The 25469-nt window shown below is 39.6% G+C and overlaps 2 protein-coding genes across 2 annotated transcripts in view; both read right to left on the minus strand.

Annotated features, from left to right (window-relative positions):
* Positions 1-599: 599 nt before the first annotated feature.
* LOC148062123 (neurexophilin-1) lies at positions 600-17833 on the minus strand. The gene is made up of 2 exons (XM_087812474.1): positions 17615-17833; positions 600-1957 (listed from the first exon to the last, which is right to left on the minus strand). The coding sequence occupies exons 1-2, from the start codon at positions 17663-17665 to the stop codon at positions 1157-1159; spliced, it is 852 nt and encodes a 283-aa protein (XP_087668600.1). The 5' UTR covers positions 17666-17833; the 3' UTR covers positions 600-1156.
* A 1423-nt stretch (positions 17834-19256) lies between these two features.
* Positions 19257-25469, minus strand: part of thsd7ab (thrombospondin, type I, domain containing 7Ab) — a 123184-nt gene continuing 116971 nt past the window's right edge. The window contains exon 29 of the mRNA XM_087778966.1: positions 19257-22001. Within this exon, the coding sequence (XP_087635092.1) occupies positions 21911-22001 (91 nt within the window). The 3' untranslated portion in view covers positions 19257-21910. The remainder of the gene's footprint in view (positions 22002-25469) is intronic.

Genomic DNA, 25469 nt, shown 5'->3' on the forward strand with positions numbered 1-25469 from the left:
TTGAGATAAGACAAGGGTTTCTTCCTGGAATGAACCTTATGATGTTCTGTCCAGGAATTCTACAGTGTACTTGGCTCCATTATTGGTAGGGTTCTTTTTTTTTAAAGGCAGCAATAAAGGGGGGCATCGTTGCACCCAAATATTTTGACTCCAAATGCTACAGGCTACATCCTGTCCTTGTGGGGGGGCTATCCCTATTCTTCGGGCGAGAGGCAGGGGACACCCTGGACAGGACACCAGTCTGTCGCAGGGTACACAAAGACATACAGGACCTGAAGCGACTGTGCCACCGTGCTACTTGGAAGTCTATGTCTAAAATTGTGATTCTCCCAGACCTGAATGCTTACCTGGTTTTAAAGATTGCCATGATATTGACCGTCAACAGGTCATAGTACACTTGCATTGTTAGACAAAATTTTGTCATGATGAAGATTAACTGGATTGACCGTAATACATCCTGCTGGAAGTCTTGTCTGTTGGATGAACCCTCAGGTTGAGATTTACTCAGTGTTCGATAGCTACTGACCACTTCACTCTGGGTCAAGGACGACGCTAAATCAAGCTGGTGAAAAAAGGCAACACAAACAGCCCTTGTCTGGTGAATCTTCAGCAACTTTAATTTGTTTATTGTGACAGAAACTTGGCGCTTCAGTCGGTTTTAACCCAAACTGTGACAGAGGTCAGCTTGGACAAATATGAAAACAGCGATGGGACACTTCATGCACGGATGTGGATAAGGTTCGTAAGACGACATCAGAGGGTCTAACAGTCATTCGGGCAGAAAGGAAAAGACTTCCTGCTAGCGCCTTTAGACAGATTGATGATGAGGTGAGTACTGAGGGGCGACTGGTAAGGACAAGGAGCGTTATCTCAAACACACGCAACAAACGACTAAATTAGCTTTTGGAGGTGGAGGGGGGGACGGCGGTGAAAATTCAATTTGCGTGTTATTTACATACATACAATCAGAGTTTTAATACATCTGGCTTGAGAGTTAGTGGTTATGCATATAATACGCCAGCCTCAGTGACCCCGTGACAACAATGTCTGTTCATCAAAGCCTTGCAACAAAAAAATCGCAGTAATAATACCTTTCAACAGCTCAAGTTCACAGAGTCTGTGATTTTATTCATAACTGTTGTGGTCTGGGCAAGCATCACCCAGTGGGCAGGTATGGGGTGTCGCTGTGGTAGTTGTAGTCTGGACACACCTTCTGAACCAGCTTGTAGTCGGTGCTGTAGAAGGTGATGAAGATGCAGATGACTTTGAAAGGTTTGGCGCACAACCAGGAAACGTGGCTCTGGGTCTGCTCCTGCGGACAGCTCTGCGATGGATCGTGGGCGCACAGGGAGTTCCGAGTGCCCTTCTCTACCTTTTCATACTCCACCCTGCAGTTGAAGAGCTTGGTGTCCTTGGTCTCTAGAGCAGTCTGCTGCTGCTGCTGCTGCTGCTGGTGGTGGTGGTGGAAAGGCTGGTGAGGATGGTGGACCTGGAATTCTACTGACTTGGTTGGTGGCACCAGTCCGACAGACACGTTCCCTTGCCCGGTGGAGTTGTGGCGAAAATAGACGCTGAAGGTCCCGTTGCCGTGATCCACAATCTTTCCCGTGATGAGAAGATTCAACTTTACTGTCTTGATGTTGGAATGGAAATCCCCCCAACCGAACATCTTCTTGAACTTGCCCGTCTTCACTATAGGTCTCCGTTTAGTTCGGGAACGAGGGTCTCTGGCACCGGTGCTGTTGTAGAGCCAGTTCCACTGCTCCTGCTTGGAGAAGGAGTCCTCGTCGTAACTCAGGTCCAGAGTGGTGAAGTTGTCTCTGTTGATTAGGGTCTGGGACAGCAGACGGCTGATGGACAAAGACTTGCTGCTCTCGGACCAGTATGTCTTTATTTTGGATTTGGTGCTTTGTCGGAGCTCGGGACTTCCTGAACTCTGAGGTTCAGCACCAGATACCTGGAAATGGGAGAAAACGAAAATGAAAACACAAGTGAGATTTGTTGAGTCGAGAAACAAGAGGTGGTTTGAGAGCTTTTGTAGTCGAGTACTTTCCATGTTTTTAACTTGTTGTATCTGTTCTTTTGGTGTCCAGTGACTTTAGGGTTGAGGATTGTGCAATTGACAATTGGATAATGTTCAACCCTTTGGTCCCAGTTTACTCTAAAATGCATGTAATTGAACAAATTTACACTATTTAGACTTCAAACATTTAATTACTAGCGTTTTTGTCACGTGCTCAGAACAAAGGTCGCTTACAAGTCTTTCAAACAGACAAGGTTTGCTGTGCAATCAAAGTCCGTCACACAAAGCATCATTGCAGCAACCGCCCGTAACAACGCGTGAAACCAGACGTGGGTCGTCCTAATCAAGACCGAGGGTATTCCTGCCGTCCGTCCAGATGGATGAAGCGCCTCTTCAGTGTGGACGTGATGCAACAGCAGACTATTACCTGCTGAATGGATGATTGATGGCTCATTGTGCGTCTCTCCTCTAACAATCACACAGATGAGAGAGCCAAGATCCTCCGCCCGCTACACCGGAGTCAAGGCGGTGGCGGTGGCAGGGGAACGTGACAGCAGATCTATCTGGCTGAATCGTTTACATTTTGCACCCCCACCTGGCGATCGATACTCTGAAAATAGCCTCGTCTCTCGCCCGGGAAAGTTCAGGAGTTGTGCTACTGTAGGGCGCCGAGCGTACGTTGAGGTCACCATGAAGCTGCCGTGTTTTCATTCCCCGCACTTCAGGAGTGGAGGAGTTTGAAAAGATGGCCTCCAGATGTTTTTGAAGAGAAGCCGGTGACAAATGACCTGAGCTGTTAGTGGAGCTGGAGCATCACTCTCCCCCCTCTCCCCTTTCCTCCCCCCTTACCTCCCACCCTGCTGCACCAGAGCGTCCAAATCCACAGATATTTGTAACTGCTTCTGATAAAAGAATTCCAGACGACGTGACAGAGAATTATGAATTCCAGGAGTCTTTTATAGCCAGGAACATTTAACCGTATTAATGAACATCGACCATTTTGTCTTCTGTCGCTGGAAACAAAAGTCTGTCATGTAACCATGGTGCTGATGTATCGTAAAAAAAGATAAATCCGGGTTTGAGGATCAAGGAGACTTCTAGTCCGGGATTTATCGTCACTATTACAGCGGAACATAAAGCTCCTTAGGATGTAAAAGTTCCGTGGAAACGTCTTATAGAATGTCAGCCAAGCAGTTAAGGAGGTGATTATGACGTCGTCGCCCGGGTTCCGTTTCTTGGCTTTTAGACTTTCGCCTGGTTTTAATTTTTCCTTTATTTAAACGACAAAAATCCCAATCTGGCAAGAGACGTGTGCAAATAAGAGTCCACCTGCTTGATGGCGTCATACCTCCTTTCCTCGACTGCTCAGAGGGATGACAAGAAATCACAAACCTGGTGAGTCTCACGATTATAAAGAATTGTCAAACGGTAGGTTCTGTCCATGTCCTGATCCACTCTGTCGACGTGGAATTCGGTTCACCTGCATTACGACACTCGCTGCATGCAGAGCTACTTTTTCACTAACAGAGCCATTTGAAACAGCAATTTACATTAATTCACATTTAGATTTACAAATTAGGGCAGCCCATATGGTGAATATTTAATACAACACTACGACACCTACTGGTGGCAAGTGAGCGTTAATCATTGAAACGCTAATGTGGACGATACAAGACCATTTAATACAAGCATTCATGTGTAAAGCCAACATCCAGTCAAGCAATGAAACATGTTATAAACTGATGTGGAAGACTATAAATCCTCTGCATGTACGAAACTTACTTCATCAAATTAACAGTGTGCGTTGATCAAAACAGACGATCGTAGACTTCTGGAGGTTGATTACGATAAGCGGAGGATGAGTCACGGTCAAATTCCGAAAGATGGGAACAAAAGAAGAAACCCCACGAAGAGCCACTTGAATTCTTCTCTTTTATTAGACACTTGCTTCTCTTCTCTGAACACTGATGAACACGCCGGTCGTAATTATCGTCCATTGTTCCAGGATGACCCTCGACCCACATTCCGAACTATAGGCACTAATTTATTGTTCAAGAGAAGGCGTCTTTACACATCTCCAATCATCAAATTAAATATAATTTCCTGGGCTCAGTAATTACCGACACTCCTCGCTAACTGGGTTCTGGTCTCCATGGAGCTGCAATCAGATGGAGGGATTTTAGGAAACTGCTTTGAGCCGCTTCGCCAGACTGTCGGGTATTCAGCGCTGCTGCAGGGGAAGGGGAGGCTTTGCTGTTCCATGATGTTCAAGTAAATAAACACAGATTGAATCTGATTTACTTCACACTGGTGAGCACTAACATTATGACCACTTCTGACTGCCAAATGAAAAGCTTGGTTCCTGCCTGCACAGCGAATGAGGTTAGCTGGTGCAAATCTTTCAACAGTGTCAAGAGGGAAGTTAAGTCATCACCAGTAGGGGACGGAATTTCAGCTTGAAGCTCAGGCACATTTCAAAGTTCATCGTTGTAGCAATGGGACCTAGACTTTCCTCCACCAAGGAATACTCCGTAGAAATGATTGCAAGCTTCTCTTGGTGGATCAACAGTTCTAGTCTGAGTCTATCCTGGATAACTGAGCTATCCCTGAAGAGGGGTTAAAAAAAACCCATTGGTCGTGTGTAGCAACAAAAAGCGGATGTTTCTGACGTCTGTCATTCTGCTGGGGGTCTAACGTTAGTGGAGAGTCAAAATGGTGGAATGAACAGATTGTTCAATTAATGTTGACAAATAAAACAAATGAAGATTGAATCATGTAGAATAATGACTACATTTCAGTGTTCACTACAGCTGTGACACATGTCACATCCCAACTCACATTCTAAAGTCCTAACATTTAATCCAGACACCTGCAGAGGAACTCTTGTATCAGTGATCTTGTTCTTGAGTCCATACCGCTGACCACAGTAAGATTAGAAATCCACCTCCAGTGGAGAGCTTTGTCTTCTTGCTCAGATCCATTTTTACATCAACACTGTCGTCTTGACTGCACTGATGTCTCATCTGACTAATGCGACACTACTAACTGAAGTTGATTTTAAATCATTTCAGACTCTCGGTGTCTGTAGGAGAATTTCAAAATGTCATCCTGGTGATTGACGTCAGCGGAGGTTCTCAGTCAGCCGTCACAGTGGGGGATTTAAAAAAGGACTTTCGTTTTGCTCCTGAAATTATTTCTCTTTTATCTGAAAAGGCTTCTTGAGTTCAGTGCTGAAGACGGAACAGGACCCAGAAAACTAAATCCACCTCCTTGATGTCCAGAAGGTCCAATATTTGTACATTTGTCTTCACTATAGATTCTTCTCTTCATTTCTAGTCTACAAAGTTATTTACAAGATTATAATATTAATGTGTCTAAGACAATTTTACCTTCATGATAATATTAATGCTGGTGCAGTTTTACACGGTCATTGTGGAGACTTTTATCACCTCCTCCATCACTGTGTGGTACTCTGCTGCAACAGCTACTGACAAGAACGGACTGCGGTGAATTGTCCGTTCTGCTAAGAAGGTGATTGACTGCCATCTTCCATCTTTGCAGGAACGGTTTGTCACCAGGACATTGAGGCGTGCATTGATCGCAGCTGAGCCCTCTCACCCAGGACACCCCCACTGCTCCCATCCGGCAGGAGACCGAGATTTATACGGATCAACGGAACATCACTGTTCAAGAACTCTTTCTACCCGTCTGCTGTCCCGATCGTGAATATTGTTTAATTAAATTGAATGTATTTTGTTTGTTTTTATTTTTGATTAATTTATTCATTTGTTTTTCATGTTTTAATATGTTATTAAATGTTGCCAATTCCTTGCAGATTCTGATCAATCTAAATAATTGAAAATAAAGTATTACAGTTCTTCAAGTATGAAAAAATAGAATATGAAGAAATATCTATTATCAACTTAATTTATTTCTAAATAAATATTTAGTTTTATCGTCAGTGAAAATCATGGAAAACTGAATCACATTCATTGTTACTGAAGAAGTGGAATCGATGTTTAAACAAGTGAAACCAGAAGAACTTACAAGAGGAGTTTCAAACACACTAATATTTGTTGACCGCACAAGGAGCTCTTCACGTGTCCCGCCGACCAAGTGGTGACGTTTTCACTCATCTTTAAGTGAAATTCTCTGGCGGGCCGATGATTCTTCTGTTAGCTCCCTGAAGTGTGACACGTAATTAGCTTTCATCTAAAGAACCTGGCAGTGGCTGGATTAGAGCCCCCCCCCCTGCTCTCTCTCGGATTATAGAATCCCACCTGTAATCCAAACCGCGGAGATTAGGCAGATCAGAAACAGCCTCAGTGAAGCCACTGCGGCAGCACTCGCTGGGCCAAGACTGACTTTGGCTGGGGGGGGTGAGACGGGAGGATGAGCCACAGACAGATGGAGCAGAGAGACGCGGCGCCGTAAAGGTTAGCAGTCACACTCTGATGACTTTTGCCTTTACAGATATTGGTTTGTCAGTGTTTTGTTTTATTACCTTCATCTCCGAGAAGGTTGTTGTGTTTTCGCAGTTCCTACTGGATTCTCCCCCAAAATGTTCTGCTTCGCCTTCAGGACGTTCAGACGAGAAGGGATGTAACCGCTGGTTCGGAACATTCGGATGACAAACCGGCATTTAATTAAAGACTAGAGATTTCCTACACCGATATTCATTTATTCGTCTTATTCTATTGTCAAATCCTTCTGTGATGATTAAAACGTCTTTAATTAATAGTTGAAATAGATTTTACCTTTTTTAAGTGAAGTCGATTTTTTGTAATCAAGTTTCATTATTAAATCGTTGATTGATTTAGTTTAGTTTTCTCCATTAAATTAGATTAATTAATTTGATTTAGATTCAATTATAATTGGTTGTTATTCTTTTCCTTGTTTTATTTAGATCCAATGATTGTTCTTCTTCTTCATAGAATTATTATTTGACTCTCTGTTTATATATTTAAGTTTTTTAACATTTGTGTTTCGTTTACATCTTTTCCCCCATTTTTCCTAATTTTCTCTTAACACACTAAACTGTAACGAATCGTCGTCATGTTTCCGTCTCAAGCGCCTCGTAGGTCAGCAGGAGGCTGATGTGTGCGTCTGGACCAGATGCGCGAGGAGCCTTGAAGGTATGCGAGCTGCATCTGTCAAAGTCATGTTTTGCTTGTGCGATGCGACAAATTGATAAACAACTAAATCCACAGCTCCCCTGACCTCTGACCCCAATCTCCTCTGCTCCACAGCGACTCTCAAGTCGCATCAAAAATTGAATTGCAACTTCCTGGGAGAGAAAGTCACGTATCTGCTCGTCGTACGTGGACGTGTTTGGGCTCGCGGTGCTGGAGTTCCTCCTGCCCCGACTCCATTTTACTGCGCTAATATGATTCGGGGTTCACTCGACGAGGCAGAATCCCTCAAGAAGATAACACAAACACGGCGGCGGCACTAGTCCTTCAGGAAAAGGCTCTCAGATTGCCAGATGCGGCGAACAGGCAGGTTGTCGGACAAACCTAAATGCTATCTACTCTCGGCGCGGCGGTGATAAGGCGCCGGCGTCTTCTCTTTGAAACAGGAAGATAAACAACCCACCCCCCGCCCCCCCATCCCCTCCGGGAGTGGGGTGGAGATTCTATGGGCTGGAACCCCGGCTGGCCAACAAATTTAAGGCCTTAATGGAAGCGGCGGAGAAGCCGGATGACTCGGCGGCACAAAAACCTTGAGAGGATGAATAAAAGTGTGTGTCAGTTTTCATTTCCCTGAATGTGGCGGCTGCAGCACGATTTGTGGCTGCGACAGTCGGAGTTTAAGTGAGTTAGAGCGCGGCGGCGCATGTGTGTGTCCCTGTGTGTGTTTATCCTCGTGTGTGTGTGTTCAGGGACGGAGCTTTACCAATGAACTAATTTGCTAAATAGAACTATAACGATGAAATGAAAAGTACCACAACTTGTTCTACATTATTGGTCCACTACTTACTTACGCGATTACTAACTAGGATCTTCTTGATCGTTTTCTTAAAGTATTGTTCAACACAAATCTGTCTCACACCTGGATTTACTTCAATTATTTTTTTTGTTTGTACGCGCTTACAATATAAAAATATAAACTTCCCCACTGATGCTACTTTTACTGCAAATTTCTTTGTCCTACTATTTGGGCAAAACTTGACTACATCTGAGGTACTGATGATGCTAACACTTTTGTAATGCTTCTCAAGCTAGAATACAACTTTAAACAAATTCACCTGCTACTGCAACAAGTACTACAACACCTTTACAATCACTTCAGAAATCTGTACTTCATCCAGGCTTCTCAATTACTTCCACTACTACTTATAAATACACATAGTACTTGAAATCTGAATCAATATTTCAGTGGTGTTTTTCACCAATCGTGACTCTTCCAGATACTGGTTTAGAGCTACTACTTACATCACTACACTAATGATACTTTTATGAGAATCTATGTACTAGTAAGTACATGTCATTGACTGCATTGAATAAACTGTTTTACTGACACTAATTAATAGCCAGTAAATGCACCTAGAAAACCAATCACATCATCTTCCTATTAGTCAAACCAAAGACAGAGGTTTAACGATCTTGTTAATGACAAGTTTCAGGTGTTGAAGACTGACCCCTGTGGTTCACCACTTGCTACGGGCTTCTCAAGACCCTGGACGACAACAAATATCAATTAAATCAGTTTGACCTTCACAGGAGCCTCTTTATGTGACCTTAAATCGTCCTCTTTATACTGCAGACCTTTTTGATGTCAAGTCGTCTTCAGCTCACACCAAAAGCTTGCTGGAGTTCTGAAGGATCATCTCTGTCCCTCTCAGGTTTTTACACAAATTACTACGACTGTGAGCCGTAGGCGACGACAAAAATAACGAAAACATCAAAAATTGTCATCGCACCTGCTGATTAACTTTCATCACAAGCAAACATTGCTTGTTTAGACATGAAGCTCTTGACAGTCGTGCCGCGGCAGGTTCACTTAAATCTTCATGTAGATCCCTTTATTTCGGTGAGGTCGCAAGAGGTCAAACAGAAAGATGTATTACGGAGAAAATATTGCTTTTGGACTAGTGGACTAGGGAGAAAAAAAAGGGCTTCAGGGTCTCATCGATTGATCTCCCGGTATAGGGAGAACAGTTCAGTTCTGCAGCTTAATTAAATTAAAGAAAGTTGCGGCAGCGTCGCTGATGAGGTGCCACAGGGGTCGACCCATGGACCCTCCTGCTTTAGGTGTTATCGACAGAATCCTGAATCGCCTGATTGTGTTTTGTTTTGTTATCAGCACGTTAACAAATGAGAAGTTTTCTCTGCTACAAAAAAGTCATTCGAAACATAATAAATATAGGAACTGCTTAGAAGAATTAATATTTTTTTTTACTATACATAATTGGTCAGAGAAGAAATGAATATGTATGTCTTGTTAAATCATTAAAACTGAATTGAAAGCAAGACTAAGTATTTACGTCAAAAAGATAGAGATCCCCAGACGTCGTCATGTTCACCGCTGTCTCCGATGAATATATTGAGATATGAAAAGTTGTAAAAAAACCAAAATCAAAGCCATTATGAAGATCAACTGAAGTGTGTTTATATCAGGAAGAGTTCCGGTTCGACACATTGGCCTCGTCCATCTCCTCTACGATGAAACAGGAGGATGTAGGGACCGCGAGAGTTGATTTCTTCTATAAAAACAAGCAGCGTGGACGTGACTAACAGGTTTAAAACGATTGCTGTTCCAAAGAACCTGACCTAGAGGTTCTGATCCATTTATCGGTTTAATCCACTTAAACTCAGACTGAGTCCACCTCTGCTGCTTCTACAACAAATCTGGTCTCCTCTGGTCTGTCCATCTTCGATAACACAACCCACTGTTGCACACGTTTCGCTGCTGCCTCTTAGAATTAAATACATCAACACGGACTGTGAATACAATGGTACCATTCCACTGCAGTTATAAAGAAAAGGCAACTAGTGCAACAACAATTGAGCTCCTCCTGTATGTACATTAAAAGCTAAACCTCCACTGTATGATCAGAACATCCTTCTATTCTAGGGATGAGTCGTGAGCCACATTGTGTCCAAATATTTGAGCGTAGGTCCAAGTCCTGATCTATTCATGTATATTCAGGCTAAAGTAGAGTAAAGTCATGACAATATTATGAGGTGTCAGATGTATGAACCTGTAATTATTCAAGTTTTTGGGGAAATCATTGACCAACTTTGAGATAAAAATCTGTTGCTGTGTTTTTCAATAAACCCTCACGTTTACCCTGTTTTCATGTCTCAATGTTGCTGAAGATTCCAAGAAAATAAATAGATCAACGCAAACAAAGATCAACATGCTTGAATTGTGTGTATAGTTTCTTATAAAGACCCAACGGAAGGATTTAAAAAAGTGTTTCTTGATCCCCTCAGTGTCAGTATAGTGCAACTTCATGTTGTCAATTCTCATTTTCTCGTTGTCAATTTTATTTGTGTAAATCTGTTTATAAAATGCGATCAAGGCTCTTCTTGTGAAAGTTTCTGGTTTTATCTCCTGTTAACATAAGAAAGTATTTCACCACTTTTTGTATTACAATATAAATAGAATTGCACACTAGGATTCTGTCCACGTTTATTTATTTTAGAAAAATATGATCCAGAATTACAAAAACGTAATCTTTCTTAGGTAATTCAAAATGTTTATGCTTAAACATTCCCAAAGAAATGCAGAAATATTTGACATTACACTACTTCAAATGTAGACAGACAAATAAACACAACAAAAAGGCTAACTTCACTTGCGCACCTATTCCCATTCCAAGTCACACGGCCTTCTAAAAACGTGGAGACCACATGACCGTCAGGTCCTCACAAAAGTTCGGTTTCAACAAATTCACTGCAAGGTTCGCCAGATCACGATGACATTCTGATGCTTTAGTTTAATCAAACTTCTTGAAATGCCACGTTCAGCAGGCGACAAGGAATGAAGAAATAAAAGGTCTCAACTTATGCTACACTGCTGTGGCTTTATTAAAAACTAACAGTTTAAAGCGTTTGGTCACCTGAACTCCAACGTGCGAAGAAGAGTGGTGCTTAAAGTGATAGTTCACCCAAACTTTCAAACTTGACTTTTCTACTCAGCCTCATGTCGATTAAGGGTTGGGGTTATTTATATATCAGAGTAAGTAAGTTCATTTTTAGAGTTATAGGGAAAGATGTTTATCAATTTGAAAGTACTTTTGGTAAATATTGCGAGTGCTTCCAGTGTAGACTGTCTGTATGACTTGTTATTTGTTAAACTTCTGCCCCAAACAAGCTTAAACAAGACCACTGAGCATCATTCGCTACAATCAAATAGAAATACATTTTTGTCTATAACTCTAAAAAGACTAGATTACTCTAAAAACAATCTTACAATTAGTCGACATGAGGGTGAGTAGAAAATTAGTGAAGTTTTAATTCTTGATGAACTATCACTTTAAATTACAACCATTTCCTACCCACAGGCAGAATGTCAACACACTACCGTCCTTTATTTAGTTCTAGTTGAATCGCGAAGTGTCCTTTTTACATCATAATTGCATAAGGTGACAAAAGCCTGATTTGCACGGGACAAGTATTACCTGTGGACCAAAGGCGATTTGTAATAATTGCGGAGAGTGTCGGAGATGTAATGCCGTGCAAATGCACCATGTCTGTGATTTGTGAATGTAATAATTCCGCCGCAAACTACCTACTGTATTCCGCCTAACACAGTCGTCGGATGATAAAGCAAGTCCAGTGCGAATTTGCATCCCGGTGTTTGTTATTGTAAACACGCGCTTTTCCACCTTGCCACGTATATGCTACCTTTCTCTTTTCTGCGTAAATCCGCTCCCACACCGTATAGTTGTGCACCATAGATTTGAACATTCATTGGTATCAGGCCTCGCTCCATACAGATACTAAATTATTGTTAAGTCGAAGCGAATGTGACCATTATGTCAGTAAAACAGACTATTTTACAGGCGTCACATTTCACCAAAGGTCCACAGGTAAAACTAATCTTGGCAAATAGGGCTATAGCTGCATAAGGTGTCTAACATGGATTATTTTACTCCAGCATGTGACACAAACCTGAGCACGACTCTTAAACACAAAATCGAAAATTGACAGGCTGAGTAGAGATGAATGTCGTGTCAAGTTATCTTTTAGGTATCTGGGATATCTCTTAACTTTTCCGATGCATATGGTGGAGATTCCTCTGTTTCTTGTTCTAGTCTGACTCTCTATTTTCACCCTTCAAGGGACGCTCAGGAAACCTAAAGACCACACGGCCATCACGCCCTCCCAGCTGTTAGCAGGAAATGCTAGTTATCGGATTTGTCATCATTAAAACGGACTCCTGACAGAAGAGTCTCTCAAGCGACACTCGACGGTGACATTTTTTTGTTTTTCCGCGCCGGCTCGGCAGGTTCAGGCGCAGGTTACGTCTCATTTGAGCGCCCGGGCGACTTGTCTGCGTTAGCGTGCCGCAGCGTGTGGTCATTTGTGGTGAAACTTAGTGGAAGCCTCCTCCTGGATCAACCCGGGCCGTCGGACTCCCACTAAGAGTCTGAGCTCAATACTCTCCCCGGTGATATCAAAGCGTCACCTGAGGGGGGTCAGAGATGATGACAAATCACAGAGTGTGTCAGACATCACAGGCGGCGGAGGATAGAGTCGCAGCACCGAGGCCGGGGCACAATTCCTTACCATGACTTCTGAGGAGGATAAATTTGTGGACAGGCTGCGGGATATTAGAGCAGGCGGTTTGTGGGAGAAGCGGCAGGATGAGTGAAGGAGAGGAAGGGGAGGGAGGGAAGGAAAAAAAAAAAAAATACTCGCCACCAGTTTCCCAACTTACCCAGAGGAGAAATGCATAATCATATTATTTCACACACGACTTGGTTCAAAGGCGGCCAAAATAAGTTTGCGAGGTTCCCATGGGTCTGTCAATCTGTTGAAGGAGCTGCAGGCGAAAGCTTAGGATGCACCGAGTACGAAACAATTATGATCATCCCATTAAAGCGTAGCCGAGCAATTTGGCAGCCGAGTCGGCGAAAAAAAAAAAAAAAAAAAAACAGCATCAAGAGGAGATCAACATTTAACTCCTTTTAACTCGCCGCTATCAGGAAATCCATGTTAGTTAACGTTATTGCGGGTGAAATCGAAGAATCCCACAAAATAAAAAAAAACCAAACGACGACACGCCGAAAAGCAGGAATGAAATGATTAGTGCGGCCAGTCAGCTGTGAAATTGAGTTTATGGTTTTCAAGACGGCAAATTCAATTCGATAATGGGTATTAAGTTGTAGAGAATAATTAATAGTAATTGACTTCTTTCCATCACTATGCAAATGAAGCGGCGATAACGCCACAGGAGCGCTTTTTAACTTTGCGGGGGATTAAGTTTATGGAATTTTTTTTCTTTCTTTGATTGCTTTGTTGACAGGTTTGGCTGAAGGGTCCGTGTTTGTGGCGAGATTAAAAGGACGAAGGGTCTGAGTGGAGAGTTTCTGCTGCGTCGGTGCTTTTCAACGTCATATATATAATCCCACGCAGTGGTGAAGGGAGGGGGGGGGGGGGGAATGTTCCGGAATCTTCTGCCTTCCACCGTCACAAGTGTTGATGTTCAGTCAGGAACTCACTGGACTAATTTAAGTTCTAGTTCAATGCCTGAAAGATGATAATTGCGGTTCCCAACTTTGAATCTTTTTCATACTCACCTTTCTCTGATAAGTTCCCACCATGTTGTGTTGACGTTGGACAAGTGCAACAACGAGACGAGTAGACATTTTGAAATAAACTATTTTTAATATTAAGAAAAAAAAATTTTGGAGGGAAAACATTTCTTGGAGACAAAATGCAGCTAAATTAAATAGAATAAGAAACACAACAAATTCCATTTTAAAGATCCCGATAGCTTCAAACACTAAACCAGAGGTGTCCAAACTCTTTATGAGGTGGGCATTTTAATAAAGTGAAAACAAGCCAAATATCAACCAAGAGTTATCTCACTATAAAAATAAAGGCTTCTGTATCATCAACCTATTGAACACAACATTTCTAACTTTTACATGGAAAGAAAAAAGAATCTAGGTATTAGCATTGACACTAATTCTATATTTTTTTCAATGTCTCCGGTTGAAAAATACAGTTCGTAATGAACCTGTAGGGGCCACATAAATCTTCTTAAGGGCCACAAATGACTTTGACTTTGGACCTGCATACCTACTTTTGTCCTGTCTTTGTTTCTGGTGGTGGAGAAAATGAACTACCAAACTTCATTTGTTGACTTTTGATTATTTGGTATGGAACTAATATTTTTCTCAAGCATGCAAGGAAAACTCTATTGTCAACACATAACATGTCACGTTATGCACTTTTGTGAAGTATTTCATTACCAAAATATTATTAAAAAAGTTCAGCAATATGTTCCATGCATTTCAGCCTCAGGCCAGCAGTACCGAGTACTTCATACCGAGTCCAACCTAAATAAATCCACCTCATAATACACATCAATATGACACCAGGTCTGGAGAATCATTCAATGTTTAATTTTCCAGAGCAAATGCATCAATAAGCTCACATTGACTTTTAAAATCAACATTTTTAAAATGCTATTTAACACCTACAGACGACAAAAAAAAGAAATGATAGTATACTAATAGCTAATTATTTAAGAATCAAAAAAGTAAATCAAACATGTTATTTGCATTTGTTTTGGTGAAAACAACAAGTTATTTACATTATAAATCGCAGAATTTATATTTTAATTTGTAGCATTTAGCCATTTTATTTTGTTATCATTGATTGATTACAAAGGAAATAAAATATCAGAACCCATTAAAAATACAAATAAAATGCTTTCACTCACCAACTTAGACCTCCTTCACATGCTTACTAAAAAATATAATCATACTTTTTTAATTTCTCTAAACACCTCAATGTTTCTGTTCATTTTATTTGTGTTTTTCAGCTCCATTAATTAGACCATGGTTTTTTATTTTGAAACATTATATGCTGCTAACAAATTGCTTATCCAATCACAGGACACGTCACTTTACGTAAGGCTACCCTTCTCATTACAGACATGAGAGCTGATTGGCCGACACTTTTAAGACCTAGCTAGCTGAAACATGATTGGATAAATGCTAGTGACATCACTAGCTAGCTGAAACATGATTGGATAAAAACTATACAATTATATTTGACAGTGAAAACAGTACAGTCAACTGGATATAATATGACATTACATACATTTTATTTAGCCCACATGCTCCCTTGTCCTGCGAAATATCGCAAGATTAAATAATGTGAGCAGAGGTCTATAAGTCCAGAAGGTGAGTCTAAATCTAAACATGAAGCGTGAATCTAAACATTTTTAGTCAACTGTATTAATGTGCATGAGCAGGTGACTATTACTGAAGCTTATATTCAGAGCTTACTTAAGTGTCGTCCAAAATCGCATACTTGCTAGCAGCTAATGCAGAACAACACCAAAAATATCTGAGCACCACCAATAAACAAGTTGGATCTCTTCAAGTTGACATCACTTCTGGTTCCTGAATTACAAACTATGACTGTGTAATAGACTATAATATTTAGAATCAGACTTTAATTATTTAGCTACGTTTGTTTGAAAAGGTTAAACCTGGTCAACACTCCTGAGAAAATCACTGCATACTGATTTAAAGATTTGTCCTTGTGGACAGTTGGTCAAAATACCGAGTTGAATCTAACATCCACAAGGACACATAGAAGGTCACAGATCCCGAACACTCAGGACCAAAGTGAGTTTTCGTAAATGTATCATGTACATACAAATGAAGGACGAGCGCAGAAGTGGGCGTGAAGCTGCCTGTAGCCATACGTGACCTTCTGACAACCGCTGATGTCAGAGTAAAACATGAAGAAATAAGAATCAATAACAATATCAACAATATCGGTTTCATGTGGAAAACATGTTTTCAATAATGAGATCTTTCTTGCATTTATTCACCTATTTATTCAATGAATGTTAATTATCTTTTAAAGCATTTAAAACATTTTACATTTTATTCTCACACAAGCAACATGTTAACATGGCTTCTCTCATGAACAATAATATATATATATAGATATTTTTTAAATATTTTATGTTTTTTTTTAATTAATAATTTATTTGTTGGTAATGGTTCATTTTGATAATTATTTTTATCCTGTATTACCACCATACACATGTCCAATGTTGTGTTTCCAACACTGGCAATAAATGTTTTGATTCCGATCTCAGCATTCTTTCTCCTTTTTATCTACCTGTAATTCATCTTTCTACTGCTACATTTTTAAAATATTTATATGATGGTATTTCCACATCAGGAAAGATCGACAGTTGACGTCTTGAAAATTGTACTTCTAACTATTGAATTCCTTTTTATTATACATAACATATTTTTATTTTGAAAAAAATATTTTGAATAGTTTTTTTCTTCCCCCCAATTTCTTTACTTGTTACATGAATACACAAGTGTTCCGTCAGGCTGGAGATCTGTTCATAGTGTCCACCGCCTCACACCCAAAGTAGCTGGGATAGGCTCCAGGAATCCGTGGTAGACGTGAAATAAAGAATGAATATGTTTTCTGACATCAGACGATAAAGATACAGAGCTCAGTCTTCTTTTAAAAACTTGAACTAAAGCTCTGATTTTTTGATTGGAAACGAATCAGTGGATTGGATCTGACCCCCCTCTGAGATTGTTGTGGCTCCAATAGATGATGATGATGAGGATCTTCATGTGACCATTTGTGACAACTTCTCGTCAGGCATCGTCGTACAACCCATTTGTTTAAGCACAAGCAATGATGGATCAGTCGTCCAAATGTGTCACAAGTGTATGACAACACGTCAATCCACTGACAAAGATTCAACTGAATAAATACACAGACAAAATATCACCTGCTGTTTAAACCCAATATGTTTTATTGTTTTCTCAAATGTTTTTTCTAATTAGACTATAAATCAAAAAGTATCTCGAAAAAAATGCTAAATACGGAAGAAATCACACTTTTATTTCATTAATAACATATATCTGAATTAAAGAGGTTTATTTTTACAAGATTATTATTTAATAATAGTTTCAGGTGTAACTACATCGGAAGCAAATTACAGAAAAAAAAAACATTACATCATGAAGGATTTATTCCATATCCCCTTTTTTTATGCGTGAATGAATACATACAATTTTTTTATTTTCTATTTATAAGTAAGTAAGTAAGTAAGTAAGTGAGTAAGTAATGGTTATTTGTAAAGCGCCTTAAGTGAACTATTTGTCTTGAGAGGAAAGTGACTTCACTGCACAGACATGAGATTTTAGTGACATATTTGAAGGGATTTGTGGAAGTTGTGAATGAGGGTCTGGGAGAAGAAGGCATCACTCGAGGGCTGACTTCCATAAAATGTAAATTTTAAATCTCATCAGACGAACATGGCAGCAGCTCCAGCTCCTCCTCACAAGAGAGTTTCAGACGTGGTGGGAACCAGAAGTGTGTCAGAACCTGCTGAGATGAAATTAAACGGACTCACCAGAGAGAGCAGCATCAGCAGAGAGGCAGCTCTCACACTCTTGGTCCTCATCTTGGGTCCCGGAGTGTCCGACTGTCCTTGATTCAAGAAACCTCCTGGGGACTGATGTGGTATCAGCTGCCCAACTGGAGGAGAACTGGAGGTGGGACGCAGCTTCTCATCCAGGAGGGTCCAGGCGGGGTCAGCGGGGGGGGGGGAGAGTCCTGGTTCTAGTGTGGCAGGTGAAGACGTGAAGACGGAGGACATGAGACAGACGGAGGAGAGCAGCTTTATACTCCGGAGAGAGAGAGAGAGGATGGAGAGAGGAGGAGGAGAATGAGGTCCACATCTTCACTTGGGGAGCAACTTTTCTTTCAGCAGTGTCACGTGGCGACATCTAGTGGACGTCGAGTTACAAACCATTTGCCAGGATCCAGATATCGTCGATTCTTTGCCAGCAGAAGCAGTTTTTAAGTACTGAATAGTTATGGTAGAAATGGTTATTGACGTAAAAAAGGTACATAGTCATTAAATCCAATATAAAAATATATCTAATATCGATAATTATTAAAATAGATAAGTTCATTGTTGTTCAATTTAAAGGTACGACCTTGGCGGAACTGTTGTGTGTCGAGTTATTGACGTGCCCACAGACAGAGTAATCATACTAGAGCACGCAGAAGATTAATTTCTCAAAACTATTTTCCTTGTTAATATTGCTGGTGGTGTGAAGTATTTTTTGCAAGTTATTATTTTCTTGTACGTCTTCATGGCAGTTCCCACAGTTTATTTGATTCCCTCAATGCGGCCTATGAGGTGAATTGTTTATTTATATAATTATCATTTAAATTATTAGAAGAATATAGTTATTTATGTGCTTCATGACTTTTCAAATCACAAATCCATTGATTTCGTCATTTCGAAGTTGAGGGACATCACATTTATCATCTGATAAATAAACGTGTTGCGATTGATATCATCACACACACACACACACACACATTGCTATTGATGACAAATTTCACAATATATATATGATATATTGATACTGAACTAATGTTTTTCATGTTAAAATCAAGAAGTCTTCCACTCTTCCTCAGGGATCCTGTCTGAGCCTCTTCAGCGCTGCCCTCACTTGCAACTTTCCTGACCATGACTGGACGATGGTAACAACACACAAGAGTGCGTCTGGACATCAGTAACGTGGGAGGATGAGTGTGTTTCTACACTCCAGCTCCAGTCAATCTTCATTTCACTTGCTTATTTCAAATTGGAAATCGTTAACCGCAGCCTTAGTGTGGGGTCAGAGGTCGAATCCAAATATTGACTGCTGAAGGATCAATTAGCTTCAGCTACAGCAGCAACATCAAATCTCATATGACTGAGAGAAACCTTCTGATTCAACTTCATGACTCTGTAAGTAACAAAATATCTTTAGAAAGTGTTTAAATTATTTGTACAACAACATGAAAGCCAACATAGAATCTTTAGATCATTTTCATCACTATTTATTTTTTGGCAGGTTTTCTTTATTTCACGAGTCAGTTGAGGCTCTTGATTCTAAACGTTTTTTCTTGGTTCTCAAGTTTTTAAAAATAAAAGTTCATCATTAAGTGGCTATAATGCAGTGGCTCTATGTGGATACAGAAGGAGGGTTTCATAGTGTGTTTACAACCTTGTTTATTTTCATCGGAACATACAAACAACATGTACAAAAACATCCCATCACTCGGTTTTTTTCGACATATATTTTTTCCTTCCTCTTTTGTCACGTCACTTGCATCGTGAAAACAACAATAAGCAATATCATACACTCGAGATAAACTTTTGTCTGTGCGATAATACAAAATAAATGTTCACATATATCCTTTGCTCCCCCACCCGTTGCCCTCCCCCAAAATATTAGAATAAAAATGTTATTTACAATTCCGACGACAAACGTAAACATTCTCCCCCACCGCGTTCACCGGATCTATTAACACGTTAGTTTGTACAGTTTCCGATAGATTTTGCCTTTAGTGAACTGAAGTTGTAAATGCATAAAAGTTTAAAGTGATAGTTCAAAAGGATATATGACTAATTTTCTACTCATCCTCATGTCGACTAAGGGTTGGGATTATTTTGAGAGTAATCTGTTCTTTTTACAGTTATAGACGAAAATGTATCTTTACTTTAATTCAGTGACTAGTGCTCAGTTTTCTCCGTCTTTATCTCCGTCCAAAATTCACCGGGAGAATTTCATTAGCACTTCCAGTACCTGGAGTACCTTCTGTCTGTGTACTTGATTGAGGAACTTGGATGTTTTTAAGTGTCTTTTTGGACGAAGACCAAGACGAAACAACTGAGTTCCAGTCGCTACTTTAAAATGAACAAACATTTTCCCCTATAACTGAAAACAATTTACTCTGAAAATAATCCCAACCCTTAGTTGACATAACGTGAGTAAAAAATCAGTGAATTATGAAATTTGATTGAATTATCACTTTAAGTTAAAGTAAATTGTGATTGCAGTTGAAGTCAGTAAGGCAGATATGAACAATGTTTTGTAGATTGATCCCAATGTTAATGCAAATCTGTGATTGCAGAACATTCTAGAAGCGCAGTTGGTTTACAGCACTGAAGCAAGATGCTAAATCTAAGGACAATTGTAGAGTTTCACACAAAAAAAGTGAATGTTTATTGCTTAGTAATTCTTGACTTGAGTACTAGATTTTTCAATTCATGACTTAGTCATGTTCGAATCAATTCCAAAGTTAAATTCCTACAAGATGTTTCAAAAACATTATGTAAAACTGCAGTCTGATCGAAAATGCAAGTTCGGTAAAATTACATTAGAATCTCGAAAATACGATTACGATTTTGCAAATATTTTTTGTAACTTTTCAACTTTGTAACTTTTGTTTCAAAATGTTTATCTCACCTCATTTTCTGCTCAACATTTTAAAGTAAAAAAAATATATTTTGAGTTAATTATCAGATTAATTCAATATCATTTATTAGATCCTTTTAATGGCATCATTTTCACTTTTTAACTAAGTTTAAGGTATCTGTCTCACAATTGTTGTTCAGTGAATTATTATTATTATCAGATCAGAACTTTTCTTTCATATGTCCTATCCATTTATACCAATAATAAAATGTGTACTTGCTTTTGTAACCATTAATGTAGACAATTATGAATATTGGTTCTGCTGAATTTCTACATGGCTTGTTTTCTTCTCGAAGTTAAGATTCTAAAACAAATAAGTTTGATTTATTATGAATTTAAAATCTACATATTTATTTCAGAAATCCAGTGTCGACACCAGACCAGATCCAAGAAGTGTCATTGTCACTTGTTCATCTACATTGATTTACTCTGTAGGAGCACTGAGTACGTTCACGCGAGAAGATTTGAGTTATAAGATTCATAAAATTATCCCATATTATGAATTAAATTAATAAGAAATGTCAAATATAGTAGAAATTAAGTTTTATGACAAGTGTATGACATGTTTAGTCTCTAAATAATAATTTAAACTGTTATTTAATTTAGAATAATATGGATATGATATGTCATAAATACGAGACAACATACTTGAACAAGAAAGTAAAAGTAAGATTGGTAAAACAGGATCTTGTCATATTCTTGGAGGTGAAGTCGACGTGTCAAAAGAGTTTCCGCACTCTTCTGGAGTGAACTCACTTTGGATGTTGCTATCTGTTAGCTGTTAGCACCCCCGTCGTGGAAGAGGCAGTGTTCTATGGCAATCGAAGGTAGAAGTCACGTGTGCATATCATGCTGCACTAATATAGTGCAATGTAAGCGAAGGTGGAGGCGACACTTCCAACATCCGCCGCCGCTCCTCCTCCATCTGTTTATCTCACCAGCCAGTATCCCTCCAAATCACGCCAAGAAAAAAAAACAAACTCTTTTGTCCAAGACTGTAAAAGAGATTTGAGTGGAAAAACCCAGTTTCTAAACCTTTTCATGGAGATTTTCCTCCTCATCCTCCTCCTCCTCCTCCTCATCCCCGCGATGACTTTTGGCAATGTACGAGCCGTCAGAGAGTCCTAAGCCTCCAGCTACTCAGCAGTTTTAGGTAAAAAAAAACAAACACACAAGTGCGGGGGAAGAGTTGAGGGAGAAGAAGCTCTTGTCACCATAAAAAAAAAAAGAAGGCATCAGAATGAGACGGAGGTCAGGAAGGCGTGTAGGGAGAGGGAGGAAAAAAACAAACGAGGGGTCCCACTCAGGAGGGTTTTCCTCCAAGTCCGTTCATGCTGCACTTGTCCCAGCATCCCTGGGTGACGGGTGAGGCGAAGCAGGGGTTGTTGCTACATGTCCGTGTCTCCGTCGTAGGCCAGAGTCAACGGTTTTAGCCGGTTGTTCTGTGTCCGCTGCCTCTGAGGTCTCTTTGGCTTTTTGCTGTGTGACCACAAGAAACACCAGTTAGTCTGTGTTAGGCCTGTGGGTGGCGCTCACGTGCGAGTCAGTCCTCACAAGTCGTTGAGTGGGACACGTGACGCCTTTATTAGCTGCTTTATAGTTTATAGTAAGTAAGTAAGTAAGTAATTTTTATTTGTATAGCGCTTTTCCAGACCAGGGTCACAAAGCGCTTAAACAATCAAAACAATATTCAATAAAGCTATTATTATGCTACATGAGCATCACTTCCTGTTTCAGAATAAGAGTAGCGTGAACTTATTTTTATGCCCTGTTGATGCGTCAATATTTTACTGGAACTCACTTTGTGTATATGAGAGGTTAATTGAACAGACTGTCAATTGTAAGTCGATTAAGATGCTACTTGCTAACATTAGCCTGAAATGGTCGCTTCCACTGCTAAGTTGCAAATCTATTTTCTGTAAATGAAAATGAAACTTTCCTTAACCGCGTAGTTCGACTTTCGGATTGGATTTGGATTGTGTTCAACATTTTGGCCTCTTGTGTGATTGAGTTTGACGCCCTCCTATCAGCTGAAATAACAAGGACTCACTTGACAGTTTAGTTTGAATCTGAGCCGAGAGCGATAGAATAATGACTCAAAAATAATCACCACAGGTCCTGATATTAAACTACTCCTGTTCCAAGAACTGGTCCACTTGGTCAGATCTTTCATTTGCATTCACCGCGTCTTCATATCTCTCTTCGCTTCTTCATCAGACTCTTATCTTCCCGCCAACCACGCTGCCTCGTCAGCACATCTCAGCCTTTATCACGGCGGACTCTTAAAGTTTTCATCGGCGTGAAACCCAAGCTGCTGAGGAGCCCAGCCACAGTATGACGAACATGAACAATCTTTAAAAGTTAATATCCACCAGTTCGCCCGTGTGCCATCAACCGTCCTGGTGGTTTGTTGTGTGACACCTTCACCTCTCCTACAAGAAACATCTTAAGACGTTTCTATTTGTTCAGGCTTTTCCTTGATTTTCTGGAACTCCTGTTGTGTTATCAGTTTTATCTTGATCTTTAAAGTATATACTTTATTGAATATTGTTTTGATTGTTTAAGCGCTTTGTGACCCTGGTCTGGAAAAGCGCTATACAAATAAAAATTACTTAATTACTTACTTACTAAAGCAAAACTTAAGGCTGAAATGACGTTTATTATTCACAGGATCATAATGTCCTTAACAAGTTAGAAAAACGATTTGCTATCGCTATTATTTAGCTAATGTAGGCTAAAAACACAGTTATGAGTTCACTGAGAGGGAGTGAGAGTAAGCGAGTGAGTTGTTGAGTATTTATTGCTTCAGAAGGTGATTTTATTTGAGTAATAAGACTAGTTCAGGTTTGTTTCAAATTTTAGAGTTAGTTAGAATTTAAACTTCATTTTCTACTCACCCTCATGTCCACAAAGAGTTAATTAGTTTTACTTTGTCCAAAGAAAAACTTAAAAACATGCAAATACCCTCTATGGTGTTCGTCTGTAATGTCCATCTTGTATTGAAGTCAATCAATAGGAAAATTCCGGAAAAACTTAAATAAGTATATATTTGAAGCTTGTTTTTGTGGAATTTTAAAGAATAAAACTGTAGACAGTAGACTCTGGAAGCGCTCGCGACAGTTATCCAGAGCACTTCCTGTCTGTATCCCTTATTATTCTTTAACCTTCCGCTAAAAATTAGCTTAGAATATAGACTTATTTTTGTTTTTTTCAGGACAATTCTAATGTCGAGGCGTCAATAAATGATTGGACATTACGGATGAGCACCAAGGAGGTATTTGGAAGTTTTTAAATGTTTAATTTTGTACTAAGTTGAAGACAAATACAACTGAGCTGTAGTTGCTCTACATTAAATAAACATACATTTTTGTCTATAACTAACAAGGAACAGATTACTCTGAAAATAATTCAACCCTAAGGAGACATGAGGGTGAGTAGAAAATGAGTGACGTTTGAATTCCAGGGCAACTATCACAGGTTTTGGTCAAAAAACCCATCAACGTGGTTGCTGAGGTCAAACTGTCAGCTCACGCGGACCCTAGATTTCTAAGGTGAATCGTCCATCGTGGACTCACAGACATAGAAGACATTCTATCCAAAAACGAACAAACTATAATTCGTCTCATTTGCATGCCAACCCAGACGTGGCAGATATTTTCAAAGCCGCTCGAGGAGGAAAAAGACTTTAATCTTCAGGTTGTTATTGCTGCATCAAAGACGGGTCGCTCTGTATCCTCGCCCCAGTCTAGAGAGCTTCTATTTATGTAACGCAGATGATGATTATGTAGTCATGGACAAGCTTCCTCACCGCAGACGCGCTCGTGGAGGTGAAATAAAAGCACTTTGGCGGGTTAAGGACAACATTGAGTTTCCGAAATAAGTCTTTGATGTTTCACGTGATCTCGGTTGCTGAGCTTCACAGAAACACATTTGACATGTTAGTTAATATACTTGGCTTAAAACATTATGACCACCTTGACTATGGTGCATAAGATTCCCTCTACTGGAGAGCTGCTGTATGTGCAAGTTTTAGAATGTAGCATAAATCAAATGAAATACCAAGTGGAAGTTTATCTTCCGTTGTCTGCTTAGTTAGCTCATGCTAAACATGATAAGATAGCTCTGCAGAAATGTATTATTTCTTTCTTTAGTGCTTATTTATTTGTTATTCAAAAATGTTATTGTGTGTTTATTCACTCTTAATTCCACTGAAAGCAATTAAAATGTTTTTTTTCAAATAATGATTTAATTCACTATTGTTCCGTTTTATTATAGAATAGAACATTTTCTGTTAAATTGCACCATACTATGCATTTTTCCTAAATCTAGCCTGCAAATGTGAATGTTGATCTTTTTATGCGTTGGCGTCTTTAATTTGGTCGTAAAGTTCCTGAAATGAAAATAAAAATGTCGGAAAAATATATTCACCTAATACCTTTTTATATTTTTAATAATAAAATGTCTTAGATGGATTTTATAGATGTGTTTATCTGTCTTTTCTCTCTTCTGTATAATTCTTTTGAATACTGATTGGTACATATTTTTTTGTTACTTTCAAGTTGTAACCAAACGAGTCAGTACATTTGCCAAGAACAAAAATGTTTGCGTGTGTGTGTGTGTGTCTGTGTATGTGTGTCTGAATGGGAGAAACATGTGAAAATGAAAAGGTAAAACACACATTCACGATGAGAAACAATATTAAAAAGGAAGAACATAAAAATAATTGATGAACATAAACGGAACATAAACCTTCTTCCTTCTTTGGCCACAAGATGGCGGCATCACAAGGAGACGACTTGGGCTTCTTAACTCTTGAACTTTTTTACATTTTTACATCTTATTTCACTTATTATCATTCTGAAGATATTTGATCTGATCTGATACATTGAGATATTAAATAAAGTGTATTGTTGTGTAAACAATTCAATAAAGTTCTACCTAACCTAA

The sequence above is a fragment of the Callionymus lyra genome, chromosome 17, assembly GCF_982586985.1.
Source record: "Callionymus lyra chromosome 17, fCalLyr1.hap1.1, whole genome shotgun sequence".
In the NCBI taxonomy this organism is placed as follows: domain Eukaryota; kingdom Metazoa; phylum Chordata; class Actinopteri; order Syngnathiformes; family Callionymidae; genus Callionymus; species Callionymus lyra.